Source organism: Rana temporaria, chromosome 4 (assembly GCF_905171775.1).
Source record: "Rana temporaria chromosome 4, aRanTem1.1, whole genome shotgun sequence".
Taxonomy (NCBI): domain Eukaryota; kingdom Metazoa; phylum Chordata; class Amphibia; order Anura; family Ranidae; genus Rana; species Rana temporaria.
This window is the reverse complement of record NC_053492.1, coordinates 433,729,410-433,750,362: the sequence shown is the minus strand read 5'-3', so window position 1 is coordinate 433,750,362 and position 20,953 is coordinate 433,729,410. Positions and strand designations below refer to the sequence as shown.

The window sequence follows — 20,953 nt, the reverse complement described above, 5'->3', positions numbered from 1 at the left end:
GGTACTTTCTCTTCAACCGAAGCGGAATCCAAATAGGATACATTTTGTGCTTTGAAGTTACAAATTCCCCAGTGTTCTATCCTTCTAGCAAGGAGGGCAACTTGATTGTAACCTGATAAAGGATAAAAACATGTGGGACTTTATATGAGGCTATAAAAAATTCAAGTTCATAGCCTCCATCCCTAAATTGCAAGACTAACTAGGGGGGAGAACAGTGGGACTTTATATGAAGCATACGAGGCAAATGGATACAAATATGGCTGGCTAGTAACTGGTAATATGCAAACTGCTATATAATAGTAAATTGTAAACAAGGAATCATTTTATATAAATATAAAGGGGCAGATCCACAAAGGTATTACGCCGGCGTATCTCTTGATACGCCGCGTAATTTCAAATTGTGCGCGTCGTATCTTTGTTTTGTATCTTCAAAACAAGATACGACGGCATCTCGGCTAGATCCGACAGGCGTACGTCTTAGTACGCCGTCGGATGTAAGCTGCAATTTTTCGGCGGCCGCTAGGTGGCGTTTCCATCGAATTCCGCATCGAGTACGCAAATTATCTAGTTACGGCGATCCACGAACGTACGTCCGGCACATTGTTTTTACATCATTTGCATTCGGCTTTTTCCGGCGTATAGTTAAAGCTGCTATTATGAGGCGTACTCAATGTTAAGTATGGCCGTCATTCCCGCGTCCAATTTTGAATTTTTTACGTCGTTTGCGTAAGTCGTTCACGAATAGGAATTTGTGTAGAATGACATCACCGTCGTAAGCATTGGCTGGTTCCGGTTTAATTTCGAGCATGCGCACTGGGATACCCCCACGGACGGCGCATGCGCAGTTAAAAAAAAACGTTGTTTACGTCGGGTCACGACGTATTTACATAAAACACGCCCCCATTAAATCCATTTGAATCCCGCGTCCTTACGCCGCCAAAGATACACTACGCCGCTGTAACTTACGGCGCGAATTCTTTGAGGATTCAGAAAAAAAAAGTTACGGCGGCGTAGTGTATCTTAGATACGCTGCGCCCAGCGCAGAGGTACGTGGTTCGGGCCCAAAATATTTATTCCATACAGTAATATATACAAGTATAATAGCATAGTAAAATAGTAGTGCATAGTATTGCCAGACTCTTTTGTTCCGTATGAATAACAAGAATGTAAAACATATAAATAACGTCAGCATAGTACAGTAGGATTGTAAATTATTCCTAGATGGTAACAACATGAGAAGCATCCAATTTCTTGACGCGTTTCGTGGAACTCATCAGGAGCGGATGTAACCTGTTTTTAATGATTTAAAGTAGAACTAAAGGCAACATTTTTTGTTTCATTATTGATAAAGCAAGGTAGGGGTTATAACCCCTAGCAGATTTTTTTTTTTCACCATCTGTGTCCCATTACAAAGATTTCACTTCACTTCTTGTCCCATAGCCAAACAGAAAACGAGAGTAATATCCTGCAAATTAATGGAATCCCTTGGGGACCCCCAGGTCACCAGAACTAGTGTCCCCATTGGAAGATTTCCCCTATATTACTTTTCTGGGAACAACCCAAAATATGTGATTTTCTTTTATTTTCACTTTCAATGATAATGGTAAACAAGACAAATAGAGATCTCCTTAACCGCTGCGGCAGGCTGGCCCCCCTGTGCGAGCCGTCGTAGCTGTACGTCGGCTCTTTAAGCTGCCTCCGGAGTGGGTCCCGAAGCGTGTCCCCGGAACTGATGCGAGAACGAGAATGGGGATATGTGTGTGTAAACACACAAATCCTGGTTCTCTCAGGGGCAAGGAGACTGATCGTGTGTTCATACAATGTATGAACACCAATCAATCTCTTCCCAGTCAGTCCCATCCCCCCTACAGTTAGAACACACTGAGGGAATACAGTTAAACCCTTGATCGCCCCCTAGTGTTAACCCCTTCCCTGCCAGTGTCATTTATACAGTAATCAGTGCATTTTTATAACACTGATCGCTGTATAAATGTCACTGGTCCCCAAAATGTGTCAAAAGTGTCAGAGTTGTCCACCACAATATCGCAGTCCCGATAAAAACCGCTGATCGCCGCCATTACTAGTAAAAATAAATTATTAATAAAAATTTTATAAATATATCCCCTATTTTGTAGACGCTATAACTTTTGCGCAAACCAATCAATATACGCTTATTGTGATTTTTATTATTTAAAAAAATTGTGATATTTATTATAGCAAAAAGTAAAAGATATTGGGCCAGATTCACAAAGAGTTACGCTGGCGTATCAGTAGATACACCGACGTAACTCGGAATCTAAGCCCGTCGTATGTTTAAGTGTATGCTCAAACTGAGATACACTTAAACCTACCTAAGATACGACGGCCTGCGCCGTCGTATCTTAGGGTCCAATATTTCCGCTGGCCGATCGGTGGCGCTTCCATTGAGTTTGGCGTAGAATATGCAAATGAGTAGATACGCCGATTCACGAACGTACGCTTGCCCGTTGCAGTAAAGATATGCCGTTTCCGTAAGAGGTATGCCGGCGTAAAGATAAAGCTGCCCCCTAGGTGGCGTAGCCAATGTTAAGTATGGCCGTCGTTCCCGCGTCGAAATTTTGAAATTTTACGTTGTTTGCGTAAGTCGTCTGTGAATGGGGCTGGACATAATTTACGTTCACGTCGAAACCAATGCATCCTTGTGGCGTACTTTGCCGCAGTGCACACTAGGATATGTACACGGACGGCGCATGCGCTGATCGTAAAAAACGTCAATCACGTCGGGTCACCATTCATTTAAATAAAACACGCCCACCTCATCCTCATTTAAATTACGCGCGCTTACGCTGGCCCCATTTTCGCTACGCCGCCGTAACTTAGGAGGCAAGTGCTTTGAGAATACAGCACTTGCCTCTCTGATTTAAGGCGGCGTAGCGTAAATAGGATACGCTACGCCGCCTCAAAGATGCGCCGCCGTACCTGAATCTGGCCCATTGTGGGGTTTTTTTCAAAATTGTCGCACTTTTTTATTTATAACGCAAAAAATAAAAACTGCAGAGGTGATCAAATACCACCAAAAGAAAGCTCTATTTGTGGGAAAAAAAGGACATACATTTTGTTTGGGTACAGCGTCGCACGACCGCCCAATGGTCAGTTAATGCGCCACAGTGCTGAATCGCAAAAAATGGCCTGGTCATTGAGCAGCCAAATCTTCTGGGGCTGAAGTGGTTAAAAGGGGCACAGACAGCAATACAAACCTAAAAGCTGTTCTAATCCATCTCTACTCTATCCAAAACGAACAGGTTTTTTTTTAACAGAAAGACCTTTAGTTATACTTTAATTAAAGTTGAGGTCTCAGTTGTATGAAATTGCAAATATGGATTAGAAGTTGCCCGTCGCACTAAAGGAATCTCTAAATAAAGCCTTAAGGCCATGTAGAGCAATAAATGATCTGAAAGCAAGAGTAATTGAATGTTACCACATCAGCCATAAGGCTAGATTCAGACCTTTGCATGCAAAATCACTTTCCTGGCATGCAATGAAACGCGATGCCCTTTAGCAGGCGCGTGTCGGTACCATGAAATGTAAATGACACCCCTACTCATCTGCAAATGCACGCTTGCTAAACCGCATGGAGCCGCAGCACTACTTTTTTGCATTTCTTGCATGTAGGGCAGCCCACTGAAATGAATGTCCCTCTGTCCCTATTTCCTCCTCATTTGTCCCTCATTTTGGTCTGATCTATATAGTTGTATATAAAATGTACTTTTTATCTATCAAAAAGTGTTTCCCAGTGCTAAACCTTTTATCTAGGGTTGTCCCGATACCGATACCAGTATCGGTGTCCTGGACCGATACCGAGTATTTGCGGGAGTACTTGTACTCCCGCAAATACCCCCGATGCCTAAATAGAATACTTGCCCCCCCCTGCCGCCGCCGTATATCGCAAAGCCGCCGCCGCTGCCGCGTTAATCACCGCGCGGGGAACATTAGAGTCAGCTTTCGTTTGAATAGCTGTTTTCCCCGCCGCGCATAGACACTCCCCCTTGCTCGGGATTGGACGGATCTGTCCAATCGCGAGCAAGGGGGAGTGTCTCTATACACAGCGCGGCAGGGAAAACAGCTTTTCAAACGAAAGCTGACTCTAATGTTCCCCGCGTTGTGATTAACGCGGCGGCATCATTTAGGTATGGGGGACATGGCTGCATGTGGGGGGACATTGCTGGATATGTGGGGGACATGGCTGTAATATGTTTGGGGACATGGCTCTAATATGTTTGGGGACATGGCTGCGTATATGGGGGACATGGCTGCAATATGTTTGGGGACATGGCTGCATATGTTTGGGGTCATGGCTGCAATATGTTTGGGGACATGGCTGCAATATGTTTGGGGACATGGCTGCAATATGTTTGGGGACATGGCTGCGTATATGGGGGACATGGCTGCAATATGTTTGGGGACATGGCTGCGTATATGGGGGACATGGCTGCAATATGTTTGGGGACATGGCTGCATATGTTTGGGGACATGACTGCATATGTGGGGGACATGGCTGCATATATGGGGGACATGGCTGCAATATGTTTGGGGACATGGCTGCAATATGTTTGGGGACATGGCTGCAATATGTTTGGGGACATGGCTGCATATGTTTGGGGACATGACTGCATATGTTTGGGGACATGGCTGCATATGTGGGGGACATGGCTGCATATGTGGGGGGACATGACTGCATATGTGGGGGGACATGGCTGCATATGGGGACACATTTAAAAAAAGTATCGGTATTCGGTATCGGCGAGTACATAAAAAAAAGTATCGGTACTTGTACTCAGTCCTAAAAAAGTGGTATCGGGACAACCCTACTTTTATCCAATTTCAAAATGTCTGCATTTATATATTTCAAAAGCCAATATAAAGGAATAGTAGTGGTAGAAAAAAGCACTTGTGGGTTTAACTAATCTTTTTTTGTATACTGTAATTCTCCTTAAAGGCGGCGGGGTAGGGGGTGTGTCCTATGCCAATATACATTTACTAATAGGTGTCCCATCTAATAAAGTTGGGAGGTAGAACGCCTGCGCTTGGTCACAAGCCTAAGACCTCTTTCACACTGAGGCGCTTTACAGGCGCTATATCGATAAAAATAGCGACTGCAAAGCGCCCCTCCTGTCTCTAAAATGTGAAAACCTGGAGCGGTGCGCTGGCAGTATGTTAAAAAAAGTCCCGCAAGCAGCATCTTTGAGGCGCTGTAGGAGCGGTGTGCACACACCGCTCCTACAGCGCCCCTGCCCTTAAAAATCAATGGGCAGCGACGCCGAAGCTGGTGCTTTTAACCTTTTTTCAGGGTTAAAAGCGCCCAGCTTGCGGCCGATAAGCGCCGCTAAAACGACAGTAAAGCCCTGCTAAAAATACCGCCGATGCTCACAACGCCCCAGTGTGAAAGAGCTCTAAAAGTACATTGAGTCATGAGCAATCTAGGCTGACCCAGGGACTGAAGATTTGCCAAATGTCTAAAAAACTGACAATAGATTCTGAAAAAGGTAAATTTTCAAGGGGTAGTTCACCCAAAACTGATATTACAGTTACAGTTTTGGTAGCTAGTGGAGCATTAAACCACCTGATCTTTTTTATAATGTATTACTTGGTGACTTTTATGCGTAAATCTCAGAGTTCCCAGATTCACCACTGCTACAGCTATCATGAGGGGTGCCCATCGTCTATTTTTTATATGATGCAGAATGTAACAAGAGGAGCTGGAACACACAACAGTGGGCAGGAGCACCCTAAACTCCCGGATGGATAGGAACAGAGCCAGGAATTATAGCAGGGAGCGCTTACTATTATAATGCCAATAAAATGTCATATACTGTATTGTATTTATAATAACAAATGGCTAAAAGAAAATTAGAGCCACACAGGTAGACATGCATTGTGAAAAGCAATAGTGAAGAACGACCATTGTACAGTACTGCAAAGCAGAAGGCAGAATCTGAGCATACCTTCCAAATTGCCAAGATGACAAAGAGGGACACCTTTTAGCACAAACTAAAGCCTCGTACACACAAACAGATTTTTGGACAACCATTTGTCTTTTTGTTGCATTCTAGTCTCGAAAGTGAAGAGGTTACTTACCCTACGAAAATTCTCGTACGACAAAATACAACTTTAGAAGTGAATAAATATTGATGCGCTCGTATTAACTCATGTGCAATGTGAATCGTACATATACAATCAAGCAAAAAACCTGGTGAGAAGACTCTTAATATATATGTGAGTAGATCATGAAAAAAGTCCTGATGCTTGAATCAGTCAGTCTGCAGTGCTCCTTCCCTAATTGCCAAGCTCTCACTTCAATGTGATCAGGTTACAACAACCTCCAGCAGCGATCAGATGTTTCCAGTTTCATTCAGTCACATGCAAAAGAGGAGGAAAGGAAACATAGCGCAATATTGTACCATATAGATGTGGATAAAGGTTGCACTTAGTGCACTCACGTATCCTCGCTTGTAATATAGACAGGGTATGTTGCCGCTCAGTTTAAGTGGACTCCTCACTCGGGATAGACATCCGATGGTCCGTCACTGTAGGCTCCTCCCCCACATGTATCGTCACTCGTCACGTGACTTAGTCATGGGTATTCTAGAATACCCATGACTAAGTCACGTGATGAGTGACGACACATGTGGGGGAGGAGCCTACAGTGACGGACCATACCCATGACTAAGTCACGTAACGAGTGACGATACATGTGGGGGAGGAGCCTACAGTGACGGACCATCGGATGTCTATCCCGAGTGAGGACTCCACTTAAACTGAGCGGCAACATACCCTGTCTATATTATAAGCGAGGATACGTGAGTGCACTAAGTGCAACCTTTATCCACATCTATATGGTACAATATTGCGCTATGTTTCCTTTCCTCCTCTTTTGCATGTGACTGAATGAAACTGGAAACATCTGATCGCTGCTGGAGGTTGCTGTAACCTGATCACATTGAAGTGAGAGCTTGGCAATTAGGGAAGGAGCACTGCAGACTGACTGATTCAATCATCAGGACTTTTTTCACGATCTACTCACATATATATTAAGAGTCTTCTCACCAGGTTTTTTGCTTGATTGTATATGTACGATTCACATTGCACATGAGTTAATACGAGCGCATCAGTATTTATTCATTTATCATTTGGTTTAGTTCACCGTTTTTTGATTGCTGCTGTATTATTTAGTATTTTTTGTGTGATTTCTTTGAGATTATTTGTTAGTAGCGCTGTAGTTCTTTTTCACAACTTTAGAAGTGACGTCACGTGTTGACTATTTTTGTATGGAATTCTTTCGTTTCTGAGCATGCCTAGTCTTGCTCTTACGATTTTTAATTAAATGAAAATCTGATGTTGAGTTCACGTACGACAACATTTTTATAGTCTGCACCAGTGGCGGCCCGTCCATAGAGGGCGCCCGGGCGCCGCCCCCCTCCCCCAATCAGTAAAAAAAAATCTAAAAAAAAAAAAAAAAATGTTTATTTAAACATGTCCCTTTAAGGAATTTTTTTTCCAAAAAAGGTACTTAGGTGCACTGTGTCCGAGCGCCGGGCGCTGGACACAGTGTTGTGTGGGTAGCGCCACGTCTGTGCAATCACGGGATTGCAGACGAGGCGCTACATTGGCAGAAAAAAAAATGCCTTTGTGGCGTTCTCCATCGCGCCACTTGCTTCCGGCGCGATGGACTGTCTTGTTATGGCTTGGGTGCACACTTTCTGTGTGCACCCGCACGTCTCTGTGCTAGTCCCGACGTCTCAGGAAGAACTGGAAGTGACGTCGGGACTCAGGAGCTGAGTGCGCCTCGAAGCTATCTGCCAGCATGCCTGCAGTAACAGGTATGAACCCCCTCCCTGCCTAATTAAAGTGTGTCAGATAGCGGGCATGTATGCAAGAGCCAGCAAACGGACCCCTTCCCGCACCCGACCTATAAAAAAAAAAAAAACTTTGGGCAAAAATACCGACCGTAGCGGCCGACCACCATGCCCCCCCCCCCCCCGCTTATTCAGATGATTCAGATGTTTTTTTGTCAATAGGTGGAAAGAGCAGCAGTAACGGCACCACCCAAACCAGGCTTGTTAAAAAAAAAAAGTATTTAACATTGTTTTTATTTAATTTAACTGGTGGAAATAGCAGCTGTGATGGCACCCAACCCCCCCCCCCCCCCCCTTATTCATTTTTTTATTTGGACCCCAACCAATCCCCCCCCCCCCCCCCCCCCGGCTTGTTAAAAAAAAAGTATTTAACATTGTTTTTTTTTATTTAATTGGTGGAAATAGCCAAACCATCCCCCCCGCTTATTCATTCATTTCTTTTTGGACCTTATCCAATCCCCCCCCCCCCCTCCGGGCTTGTTAAAATGTTATTTTTTTTATTTATTTAATTGGTGGAAATAGCGGCAGGAAGGGAACCCATACTCACCCCCCCCCCCCCGCGTATTCAATTGGTTTTTATATTTAATTGGTGGAAATAGCGACTTGGGACTGGAAAGTTGCAGGATAAGTTGGACCTGATCAGAACCGTTCATATCTGTGCAACTTCAAGTCACAGCAACTTCGAAGTAGTCCCTGCATTACTTTTGTCCCACTTTGATGTGACTTGAGGTCCATAGACCTCCAGAATACACAGGCATTGCTTCAAGTCGCTGCAAAATCGCAGCAAAAAATTGTGGCAGAATCTTGCGACTTTCAGGCTAAAACAGTCTGAAAGTTTGATGCGACTTAAAGCAATGCCTGTGTATTCTGGGGGTCTATGGACCTCAAGTTGCATCAAAGTGCGACCAAAGTAATGCAGGGACTACTTTGAAGTCGCTGTGACTTGAAGTCGCACAGATATGGGGGACGACTTGTCATGCAACGTTGAATTCCCAAGTTGCAGGACAAGTAATGCAGTATGTCTTCAGTCTCTGGTAATCTTGTGCAGTATGTCCACAGTCTCTGATAATTTCGTGCAGTATGTGTGCAGTCTCTGATAATCTCGTGCAGTATGTCCGCAGTCTCTGATAATCTCGTGCAGTATGTCCGCAGTCTCTGATAATCTCGTGCAGTATGTCCGCAGTCTCTGGTAATCTCGTGCAGTATGTCCGCAGTCTCTGGTAATCTCGTGCAGTATGTCCGCAGTCTCTGGTAATCTCGTGCAGTATGTCCGCAGTCTCTGATAATCTCGTGCAGTATGTCCGCAGTCTCTGATAATCTTGTGCAGTATGTCTGCAGTCTCTGGTAATCTCGTGCAGTATGTCCGCAGTCTCTGGTAATCTCGTGCAGTATGTCCGCAGTCTCTGATAATCTCGTGCAGTATGTCCGCAGTCTCTGATAATCTCATGCCCATTTAGAGTCCTTCATAACTAACAGTGTAATTTTTTAGTTTGTTTGCGCCAATCTGTAAGCCTGCGCTATATACCATGATTTGTGATGCTGGGGCTATATACTCTGTGCTGTGATGCTGAGCTGTATACTCCTGACACTATGAGTGGAAGCAAGTGGAATACAGGGGACGGAGTGGGTGTATTCTATAGGGGGTGTGGCTTATGAGAAGTGGGAGGGACCAAATGTGGAGGGGCGGGGTCTTGCGCCCCCCCATCCTAAAATGTCACCAGCCGCCACTGGTCTGCACATCTAGCTTTTGTTGGATGAAAAACAGCAATCGGCTGTTGAAAGCACCATACTAACGATCCGAAAATCATGTTCTCTTTTTTTCCGACGGAAAAAAAATATATCGGAAATTCCGTTCATCTGTATGGAACTCCAACGGAGAAAAAAACATGCATACTCGAAAACAAGTTGACGCATGCTCGGAAGCATTGAACTTCATTTTTCTAGGCTCGTGCTAGTGTTGTACATCACCGCGTTTTGGACGGTTGGAATTTGGTGTGTCCGTGTGTATGCAAGACAGCTTGAGCGGAATTCTGTCAGAAAAAACGATCGTGTGTATGAGACATTACACTTTTGTTTGTAAAAGCACTGGTCCAGTGATGGTGCTGGCTAGGCACCATCACTGGCAAGGCAATAGACAACTGGCAAAGACAATGGGACTGGGAGTACATACTCCCCCAGATTAAACTATTGATTAAACTTTGTATAATATTTTACGGCTAACTAGAGTTCAGCCTTAAAATATTACATTTTGTCATAGAGGTCTTTACATTGGATCATAAGAGGAGTTTTCCAATTCTTTAGCGTCCCCGGTGGGTGAGCATACTGCTCCGGTACTTGCTTCAGCTACTCACTGTGGTCCCTGGCAACAAGGTGGTTGGTAACTTAGTGGCCACAGCTTCCCCTCTACTTCCGACCACGACAGGTTTGGGAGAACCGTCACTTCTGGTTGGACTGCAAGCCGAAAACCCAACCCTACGCTGCTCTCTTGGTTCTGGATAGGCCCTCAGACAGCCTAGTAGCCAGATGTGCCCGGGATAGGCCCAAACTCTGGCCTAGCAGCCCAGGCAGCACAACACACATCCACCCAGACAGCTGTCCAGGTGGCACAGAACCCTGATCACCTGACCTCACCCAAATAAATAGGCCCTCTCAGCAGGCCAAGGGACCAAGAAGATCCCCACACATTGGCTGAGATACTCTATCTATTCCTAATCTGTCCTTGCAATGCCCTTGTCTTATTTAATGTTTCCAAATACCCGCCATCTAGCAACAGAAGTGCAGCAATTCCAGAATTAGGGTGGAATCAATTGATCTCCTATCGACTGGCCATGGCAACTATACCTGGCAGGTAAATTTACTAGCAATCCTGCCAAACCATCTGGGTGCTACACCTACATTCGTGTTTCCCAACCTTTCTTTAGTAATGGTACCCTTCTAAAGTATGCAAAATCTTGAGTCCACCGTTCCCCTACCTTTCACATCAGATTTCTCAGTCAACCTCGGTTCATACTAGTACGTGTCGGGAATGTGTGCATTTCCAACTTGCACAGAAAAGCGTTGCACTTTTTCTTGCATCAGCACCCACGCTACATTTTCACGCATACGAAACAGTATGGTGCAGCAAAACCATGCGTTTAGGTTCTGTGCAATTTTTTAAAAAGAAGTACAAGGGACTCCACAGCAGCCTATACAAATGAATGGGTTGTTGTACCTGTGATATGTGCCCAGTGCCCACAAACATGCCACACTAATGTGTACCAAGGGTTAGTCTTTAGTTCCCCCCCCTTTCACATCAGAGTTTATCCCCTTCTAAAAAATCTAGGGCTGCCCTGGATCAGAGTCATGTGTTTTGATGGTGCTGATGGTCGATCCGCCTGCACCATGGAAATTGCATGATGCTCTGCAAAAATACCGGCAGTATCATGGCACCCCTCACAACCCTAGTTTGCCCACCCGGATGCTGCAGAACCCCAGTTAAGAAATACTGCCTACATAACGAGTGAATATGGTTGCCTCCATATATATATACCTAATGAATGAAAAATATATTTTTTTTTTAATCATATACATGGGGCCAGATCCACGAAGAAGTTACGTCGGCGTATCTATTGATACGCCGCGTAACTTCTAGGATGCTCCGGCGTATCTTTGTTTTGTATCCACAAAATAAGATACGCCTGAAGCTGGGCTAGATCCGACTGACGTACGTCTTAGTACGCCGTCGGATCTAAGGTGCATATTTACGCTGGCCGCTAGGTGGCGCTTTTGTTGATTTCTGCGTCGAGTATGCAAATTAGCTAGATACGCCAATCCACAAACGTACGTCCGCCCGGCGCATTTTTTACGTCGTTTACGTAAGGCTTTTTTCGGCGTAACGTTACCCCTGTTCTATGAGGCGTTCGCAATGTTAAATATGGACGTCGGGCCAGCGTCGAATTTTCCGCTGTGTACATCGTTTGCGTAAAACGTTCGCGAATAGGGCTTTGCGTAAATTTCGTTCACGTCGAAAGCATTGACTATTTGCGACATGATTTTGAGCATGCGCACTGGGATACCCCCACGGATGGCGCATGCGCCGTTCAAAAAATCCGTCATTTACGTGGGGTCAAGTAGAATTTACATAAAACACTCCCACATCTTTATCATTTGAATTCCGCGCCCTTACGCCGGCAGATTTACGATACGCCGCCGTAACTTTAAAGGCAAGTGCTTTGTGAATACAGCAATACAGCACTTGCCTCTCAAAGTTGCTGGGGCGTAGCGTTACTACGATACGCTACGCCCATTTAAAGTTACGCCGATCTACGTGGATCTGGCCCAATTATGTATAAGCTGATTTCTTTGCCATGTTTATAAAAAAAAATTAAAAGATAAAAAAAAAAATTTGGGCTACCCCTGTTGTTCATGAGTGGAATGAAGGAAGAATTCCTTCTTTGTAATTTGGAGTGAGAATTCCCTTTAATATGTGGGGTTATGTATTTCTATCACGTGTCTGGCAGATGGAAGTAGATAAGAGGACTGGAAGTACATTACAGTTTTCTGGATATATTATATCTTTGGTAATTTCTGCATTAGATCAATACAATTTGTTACACTCTCCAGCTGTCACGCTTGTAGCAGACATTATGCCAGGTTTTAGGGGGCATAGCTCAAGTTGCCTAGCAACCGTCATGGAACAGGCACATCTTATGCTTTGTGTTCTGCAGTTAAAACAGTGAATGTAGTGTCATCTGAAACCAAAAGCAGCGTTGTGCAAACCTTCCAACTTCCCAGGAACTAGGGAAATCTTGTAGCGCACAAAATGCAGGTGGAGGACACACCCCTTCAACACCCCCAGTTTGACCACTTCAGCCCCGGCAGAATTTACCCCCTTCCTGACCAGAGCACTTTTTGCGATTCGGCACTGTGTCACTTTAACTGACATTTGCGCAGTCGTGCGACGTTAAACCCAAACAAAATTGACGCCCTTTTTTTCTCACAAATAGAGCTTTCTTTTGGTGTTATTTGATCACTTCTGCGGTTTTTATTTTTAGTGCTATAAACAAAAAAAGAGCGACAATTTTGAAAAAAATATATATATTTTTAACTTTTTGCTATAATATACAGTACAGACCAAGAGTTTTCTTTATTTTAATGACTATGAAAATTGTAGATTCACACTGAAGGCATCAAAACTATGAATTAACACATGTGGAATTATACAAACAAAAAAGTGTGAAACAACTGAAAATATATTTCATATTCTGGGTTCTTCAAAGTAGCCACCTTTTGCAGCAGACACATCTCTAGAACTGTTAAAGGAACACTAAAGGTACAATTATTTTTTTTTTTAAATAACATGCATGTTATACTTACCTCCACTGTGCAGATCGTTTTGCACAGAGTGTCCCGGATCCGTGTCTTCTGGGGTCCCTCGGCGGCTGTCTCGGCTCCTCCTCGCAAAAGCTTTCCACGTTCATGCGAGCTCCCTCGCATGGTGGAAAGCTTTTGCGAGCGCGCTCCCGTGATACAGCAGCGGCCATAGCCGCCGACTGTATCACTCGGCCCTGCCCCCCGGCGCGCCGCATCATCCGCTGTGATTGACAGCAGCTCCAGCCAATTGCTGCGCTGCTATCAATCCGCCCAGCCTAGCCAATCAACGGCCAGGCTGGGAACCGAGCAGGACGACAAGCACGCGCCCGGGACTTTCGAACGGTGAGGTAAGTAAAACGGGGGCTCGGGGGGGGGGGGGGCGGTGCTGTCAGATGTTTTTTTACCTTAATGCATAGGATGCATTAAGGTAAAAAAACTTTTACCTTTACAACTCCTTTAAGAGGAGACTGTGTGAATCAGGCCTTCATGGTAGAATATCTGCTAGGAAACCACTGCTAAAGAAAGGCAACAAGCAGAAGAGACTTGTTTGGGCTAAAGAACACAAGGAATGGACATTAGACCAGTGGAAATCTGTGCTTTGGTCTGATAAGTCCAAACTTGAGATCTTTGGTTCCAACCCCCGTGTCTTTGTGCGACGCAGAAAAGGTGAACGGATGGACTCTACATGCCTGGTTCCCACCGTGAAGCATGGAGGAGGAGGTGTGATGGTGTGGGGGTGCTTTGCTGGTGACACTGTTGGGGATTTAATCAAAATTGAAGGCATACTGAACCAGCATGGCTACCACAGCATCTTGCAGCGGCATGCTATTCCATCCGGTTTGCGTTTAGTTGGACCATCATTTATTTTTCAACAGGACAATGACCCCAAACACACCTCCAGGCTGTGTAAGGGCTATTTGACCAAGAAGGAGAGTGATGGGGTGCTGCGCCAGGTGACTACCTCTTGAAGCTCATCAAGAGAATGCCAAGAGTGTGCCAAGCAGTAATTAAAGCAAAAGGTGGCTACTTTGAAGAACCTAGAATATGAAATATATTTTCAGTTGTTTCACACTTTTTTGTTATGTATAATTCCACATGTGTTAATTCATAGTTTTGATGCCTTCAGTGTGAATCTACAATTTTCATAGTCATGAAAATAAAAAAAACTCTTTTGGTCTGTACTGTATATCCCCCAAAAATATATAAATGTGTATTCTTCTGCATATTTTTGTTAAAAAAAAAAATAGCAATAAGTGTACATTGATTCATTTGCGCAAAAAGTTATAGCGCCTACAAAATGGGGCATAGTTTTATGGCGTTTTTATTATTATTATTATTTTTTATTAGTAATGGCGGCGATCTGCGATTTTTTATCGTGACTGCGACATTATGGCGGACACATCGGACACTTTTGACACTATTTTGGGACCATTGTCATTTATACAGCGATCAATGGTATAAAAATGCACTGATTTCTGTGTAAATGACACTGGCAAGGAAGGGGTTAAACCCAAGAGGCGATCAAGGGGTTAATTGTGTCCTAGGGAGTGATTCTACTTGTAGAAAGGTGGGCTCACTACAGCATGACAGAGATCACTGCTCCCGATGACAGGGAACAGTAGATCTCTGTCATGTTGCTAGGCAGAACTAGGAATTACATAGGCATCTCCCGTTCTGCTCTGTGACGCGATCGCGGGCCCCAGGCGGACATTGAGTTGACACTAGTACAGGACGTACAGGTATGTTGCTTTGCGCAGCCGTGCCATTCTGCCGACGTATATCATTGTGCAGCGGTCGGCAAACGGTTAAAGGACCAGGAAATGCCGATTTTTTTTTTTTTTTTGGGGATATGCAAATAATGATGATTTTTTACCAGCTGCCTTTTCCTTTTTTTTTCAGCAATTCAAAATAGCAAATGCAACAATTTAAGAGTTTGACCGAAAGTTTAGAGCTGGGGTGTCCAATCTGGGGCCAATGGGCCACATGCGGGCCAAGACGGCTGTGAATGCAGCCCAACACAAAATGGTAAACTTACTTAAAAATTTAGATTTTTTAGGGGATTTATTTCTTTAAAAATGCAGCCAAAGAAAAAATTTATAGTTTGATCTTCCCAAAGAAAAATCTCCCATTCTTTATAATCGTGCCTGATTCATGTCATCAGTTTCTGGCAGCAACTATTTTTGTGAGCAACTATTTTCAAGGCTGAAGCACATGAAGGGCAATATTAGACCCAAAATATCTGATGAGCACTTTGAGAATTAATTGAGAATTGCTACTACATCCATCCAAACAAATCTGGATATCTTATTTCATCAAAAACAGTTATTGCACTTGTTTTACAGTATGCTGCCCTCTTTTACATTCATGATAAAAAATATTACTAAAAAATTAAGTTTACCATGTTTCCCCAAAAATAAGCCTGGGTCTTATAGAAATGTTGGCAACAAAAAACACAGTAGGGCTTATTTTCGGGGTAGGTCTTACCACTGTCTTCTTCCTCCTCTCCCCCCCCCACCTGTCAGGAATCCCCAGTGTTAATAGAGTTAAAAAGCTTGTAAAATCCTATAATCCACTCTATTTCTGTAGTATATATTGTACAATGTGTGTGTTTCTGTAATATAATTGTGCCAAATACCTTCGTTATAGCGCCGATCGGTGCTTCCCTGACCCGCTGGAGCTCTCTTCTGCGCTCCAAGTCCTGCACAGGGGGAGGGGGGCAAATCCCCTGCTGACAGCTGGGAGAAGAGGGGCAGAGCAGCTGAAAGTCAGCTGAGCACCGAGAGGCGCTGTACTGAAGGTATTTGGCACAATTACATTACAGAAACACACACATTGTACATTATATACTACTGTAATAGAGTGGATTATAGGATTTTACAAGCATTTTAAACTAGGGCTTATTTTCCGGGGTAGGGCTTATATTGCATCCCTTCTCAAAAATAACAGTAGGTCTTATTTTGAGGGTAGGTCTTATTTTCGTGGAAACACGTTAGCTAAGTACATTATCTATATCAGTGATTGTTAACTTGTGATCTGCCTGACTTTTCTGCTCATCATCTTTTCTTATTGTTAGTGTGTTTTTTGTGTGGCCCAAGACAATTCCTATTCTTCCTGTGTGGCCCTGGAAGCTCAAAAGGTTGGACACCCTTGGTTTTGAGTAATTAACTTTTTCATATTTAAAGCAGTACTCTGGCCTGGGAACCATGGCAACTAAACTTTAACCTCTTTTATCTAATTACCCTAGTAAAAAAAAATATTTTAATGGCCTACAACTATCTGAATCCATGGTGATGTGACACACCGGGTCCCATGTTTTCCTTCTTCTGGTCTGCAGAGTTGGACGGTCATTCTTCAGGTGTCTACACCAATACCTCGTGACATAGACACTGCCCATTGACTGTCCATTGGGTCCTCGTAGATACAGTACCTGAAGACTCCAGTGGCAATGTAATGACTTTGTTTAGTTACTAGGACACATGGGGGCAGATCCAGGTAGATCGGCGCATTCCTCCGTCCGGCGTAACTTAAATAATTTTTTTGGTATCCTGAAAGGATTTCCGCCGTAAGTTACGGCGGCGTAGCGTAACTTAGGCGGCGTAAGGGCGCGCAATTCAAATGTATGTGTTGGGGGCGTGTTTTATGTAAATATGTCTTCACCCGACGTAAATGACGTTTTTTTTCAACTGCGCATGCGCCGTCCATGGGGGTATCCCAGTGCGCATGCTCGAAATTAAACCGGAACAAGCCAATGCTTATGACGGTGACGTCATTCTACGCAAATCCCTATTCGCGAACAACTTATGCAAACTACGTAAAAAATAAAAAAATTAAAAATTGGACGCGGGAACGACGGCCATACTTAACATTGAGTACGCCTCATATAGCAGGGGTAACTATACCCCGGAAAAAGACGAATGCAAACGACGTAAAAAAATGCGCCGGCCGGACGTACGTTCGTGGATCGCCGTATCTAGCTATTTTGCTCGGTGCGGAATTCGACAGAAACGCCACCTAGCGCCCACCGGAAAAATGCACCTAAGATCCGACGGCGTACTAAGACGTACACCTGTCGGATCGAGCCCAGATGCAGTCGTATCTTGTTTTGTAGAAACAAAACAAAGATACGACGTGGGAACTTTGAAATTGTAATTCTTCTGTGGATCTGCCCCATTGTCTCCAGCAAAACACAGATGGCAATAAAAAACCTGATAGGGTTTCTGACTCCTGACCACCCTATTAAAAAAATAAATGAAATAATGTTAACTTAAAGGGTTAGTTCACGTTTACCAAAAACCTGCTTATGCAGAAAGGGGGCATCTGTAGATGAAAACATACTGTGATGCTCTGATTAAAGTTGAATAATGCCCTTGCTATAGGTGTAGGCCACCTATATACTACTGTAATAGAGTGGATTATAGGATTTTACAAGCATTTTAAACTAGGGCTTAGTTTCGGGGTAGGGCTTATATTGAAGCCCTTCTCATAAATAACAGTAGGTCTTATTTTCAGGGTAGGTCTTATTTTTTAGGGAAACAAGGTAGCTAAGTACATTATCTATATCAGCGATCATTAACTTGTGATCTGCCTGACTTTTTGTGCTCATCAGCTATTCTTATTGTTAGTGTATTTTATGTAACCCAAGACAATTCCTCTTCTTCCTGTGTGGCCCAGGAAGCTCAAAAGTTTGGACACCCTTGGGTTAGAGCAATTAACTGTTTCATATTTAAAGCTGTTCTCTGGTCTGGGAACCATGCCAACTAAACTTTAACACCTTCTATCTAATTACCCTAGTAAAAAAATATATATTTTAATGGCCCACAACTCCTATCTGAATCCATGGTCATGTTACACACCGGGTCCCAAGTATTCCTTCTTTTGGTCTGCAGAGTGGGACGGTCATTCTTCAGGAGCCTACCCAGTTTTTAAGGGCACCCAGTTCCCACTTCCTCCTCTGACTCTGCGGCGCTGGAAAGAAAGTTCACCTCTCCCCCCTCCCTCCCTGAAATCTTCTGGGGCACGTCACAGGTCCCAGAAGATTGCCCGGCCAATCACAGCACGCAGCATGGCTCGCGCATGTGCAGTGTGCACCCGGCTGTGAAGCCACAGCCCGGCGCCCACAGTTAGAATCAAGGAGGGGGGGGAGAGGAGCAGGGCTTCGTATGTCCGCATCGCTGGACTGTGGGACAGGTGAGTGTCTAATTATTAGAAGTGCAGCAGCTACACTTTTTGTAGCTGCTGATTTTTAAATGGGCGGAACTCCGCTTTAACGTCCTGTCTCAAGGCACTGCTGTTCTGTAGCCTAAGATCTATTTGTCTGTGGTATATGTTTATCTAGGACACACCTAGGACTGCTAGTCTCACAAGTTTTGGCGTGAGAAATAGTAATGTGATTACTGTGCCACTCACTATTCTCCTAGCTGGGGGTGAAGCTGTACCTGAGGACCTGCAGTGCAAGGATCTCCCTGTTTCTGCTTCATGCATTCTGTTGATCTGTGTTTCCCTCACCACTACTGCTACTTCTTCAAAATTCCACAAGTAGTCATCAAGGGGCAGCTCTGACATGATGATACAAAGCCCTGCTCCTCCTATACCAAGATGGCTGCCTTTGCACATACACAGTACAGAACAGGGCATTGTAGCTCAGCAATGGGGAAACAATTAGTTGCAAGGAGTCTACAGACATAACTGATGATTTGTATTTCTCCCAATGCATGCCTTTTTTGAGTACAGCTTCCAAAAGTTAAGATCCCTTTTAAAAAGCTCTTTAAAATTCCCCTTAGCCCCCCCCCCCCCCAGAAGGTGATATTTAAGGTATATGGAACAGATCTCTATAGCTTCTGGGAAGGCACATTGAGTTCTATAGGCCTTTGGCAATGCACCCACTGTGTACTTGACTACGGCCAAACACTGTTGGTCCACAGCCAGCTTGTGTTCTGAAAACGATGTCTCATTTGTCATTACTGCCTTGTTCTAACAACTTTATTTCAAACTTACAGCATGTAATGGCTGCCATTAATGCGGGAATAATACCTCTGGGAAACGGCTCCAGCCAAAACAGCCACTGGGACTTGGGCAGCTCGTTCTTCTTTGCTGGGACTGTTATAACCACAATAGGTAGGACCTGCTTTTGTGTTTATATATCTCTTTATTAAAATTGTTATTAAAATAACTGTCACCACAAAATAATGTACAAAATAAACCTTCCTGCAAACAAAAAAAAAATGAATACGGACCTTTCTGGCAGGCAGTGACCCTGATCTTGCTGTCTTGAAGAGCTATGGTCCTTCATCTTTCATATCAGCCACACATTTGCAGGATGCCTGTGTCTCCAGTGTTTTGCTTTGATTCCATGCTCTGGTTCCCATGTTGCTACAGGACAAAGTAATGGCAGTTAAGTAAGGAGCCAATGGATGGAGCCCCACAGTGGGAGACCCATGCTCCGTACACACGATTAGGCTTTTGCCCGGCGAAAAGTCTGTCTGACTTTTTCCATCGGAAATTCCGATCGTGTGTACAAGGCATTAGGCATTCAACAAAACTTTGTCTGATTCTAAAAGCCTTTCAACTACTGTAGATCTTCAAGAGAGCAAAAATAGGAGTCACCATCTACCAGAGAGGTAAGTATTAAGCTTCTTTTACAAGGAGCTTTTTTTGTGGCAAGTCTTTCACTTTACATAGTTTGTGTAGGCAAAACCTATAGGTATCCTCAAGAAATTTCTATTGGCAAGAGATGTGCATTTCACTCATCACAGCAGGGCTGTAATTTCCATAATGGCAGATGTATTCCTTATTTTTTTCTTGAGGACTGGAGGCCACAACCCCAACCAACCTTAAATCTATAAAATATTAACGACACAGAAACACAACCTAATGGCATGACATGGCCACAGCACTTTATTGGTTTACCAAACACATACCAATAACGATAAATGACACGAAAACGAAATTCAAATAAACAATGGTGTTCCCAATGGCTGGACAAATCACTTGGGAAAAGACTTAGGAAATCCTAAAGGGGCAGCGCGCCCAAATAGCTTTAATTCAAGTGTCAGGTAACGAAAGAACAGCTTGGCAAGCAAGGTGGAAACATATCTTACATATTCTCTATTCACCCCTGGCTTTATACCATCAAATCACTGTATATCACAGGTTAAAATTGTGTGCTCATCTTGTTCTTGTCACTGTTAAATATCAATTCTGATCATATAAATAGATTTTTTATGTATTCAAAACCATGTGAACAATAATTGTGTAATAAACTTGAGACAAAAGAGTGTAACCTGTACCCGTGTCCACACTATGGACATTCAGGCCTCTTCCACACGTCACTACAGAGTCCGCCAGCTCCCGCCGGCTCAGCGGGAGATCTCTCAACTGATCTCCGATGAGCCGGCGGATGACAAGTCCCTCTCTGCTCACTGAGCGGGGAGGGGCTTGTGCAGCACCGCTATCTCCTATGGAGAGATGTGATAAAAACGGACAGCATGTCCGTTTTCATCAGATCTTATCCGATCTGATCTGCCATGGACGGATGGGGACGTATCGCCATCCATCTGATATTGGCGGATCGGATCAGGTCGGATGTCAGCGGACATTTCTCTGCTGACATCCAACGCTCCATAAGCATGCATGGAGCGGCCGTTCAGGTCCACTGTCAAAAGTGACAGGAGGACCTGAACGGTCCGACCGTGTGAAAGGGGCCTAAGGTT

At 44.1% G+C, this 20,953-nt stretch overlaps 1 protein-coding gene across 1 annotated transcript in view; it reads left to right on the top strand.

Moving 5' to 3' along the window:
* The window catches only part of KCNK2 (potassium two pore domain channel subfamily K member 2), a 205,922-nt gene that overhangs the window by 81,057 nt on the left and 103,912 nt on the right, over window positions 1-20,953 (top strand). The window contains exon 3 of the mRNA XM_040351449.1: window positions 19,241-19,358. Coding sequence (XP_040207383.1) covers window positions 19,241-19,358 — 118 coding nt within the window. The remainder of the gene's footprint in view (window positions 1-19,240; window positions 19,359-20,953) is intronic.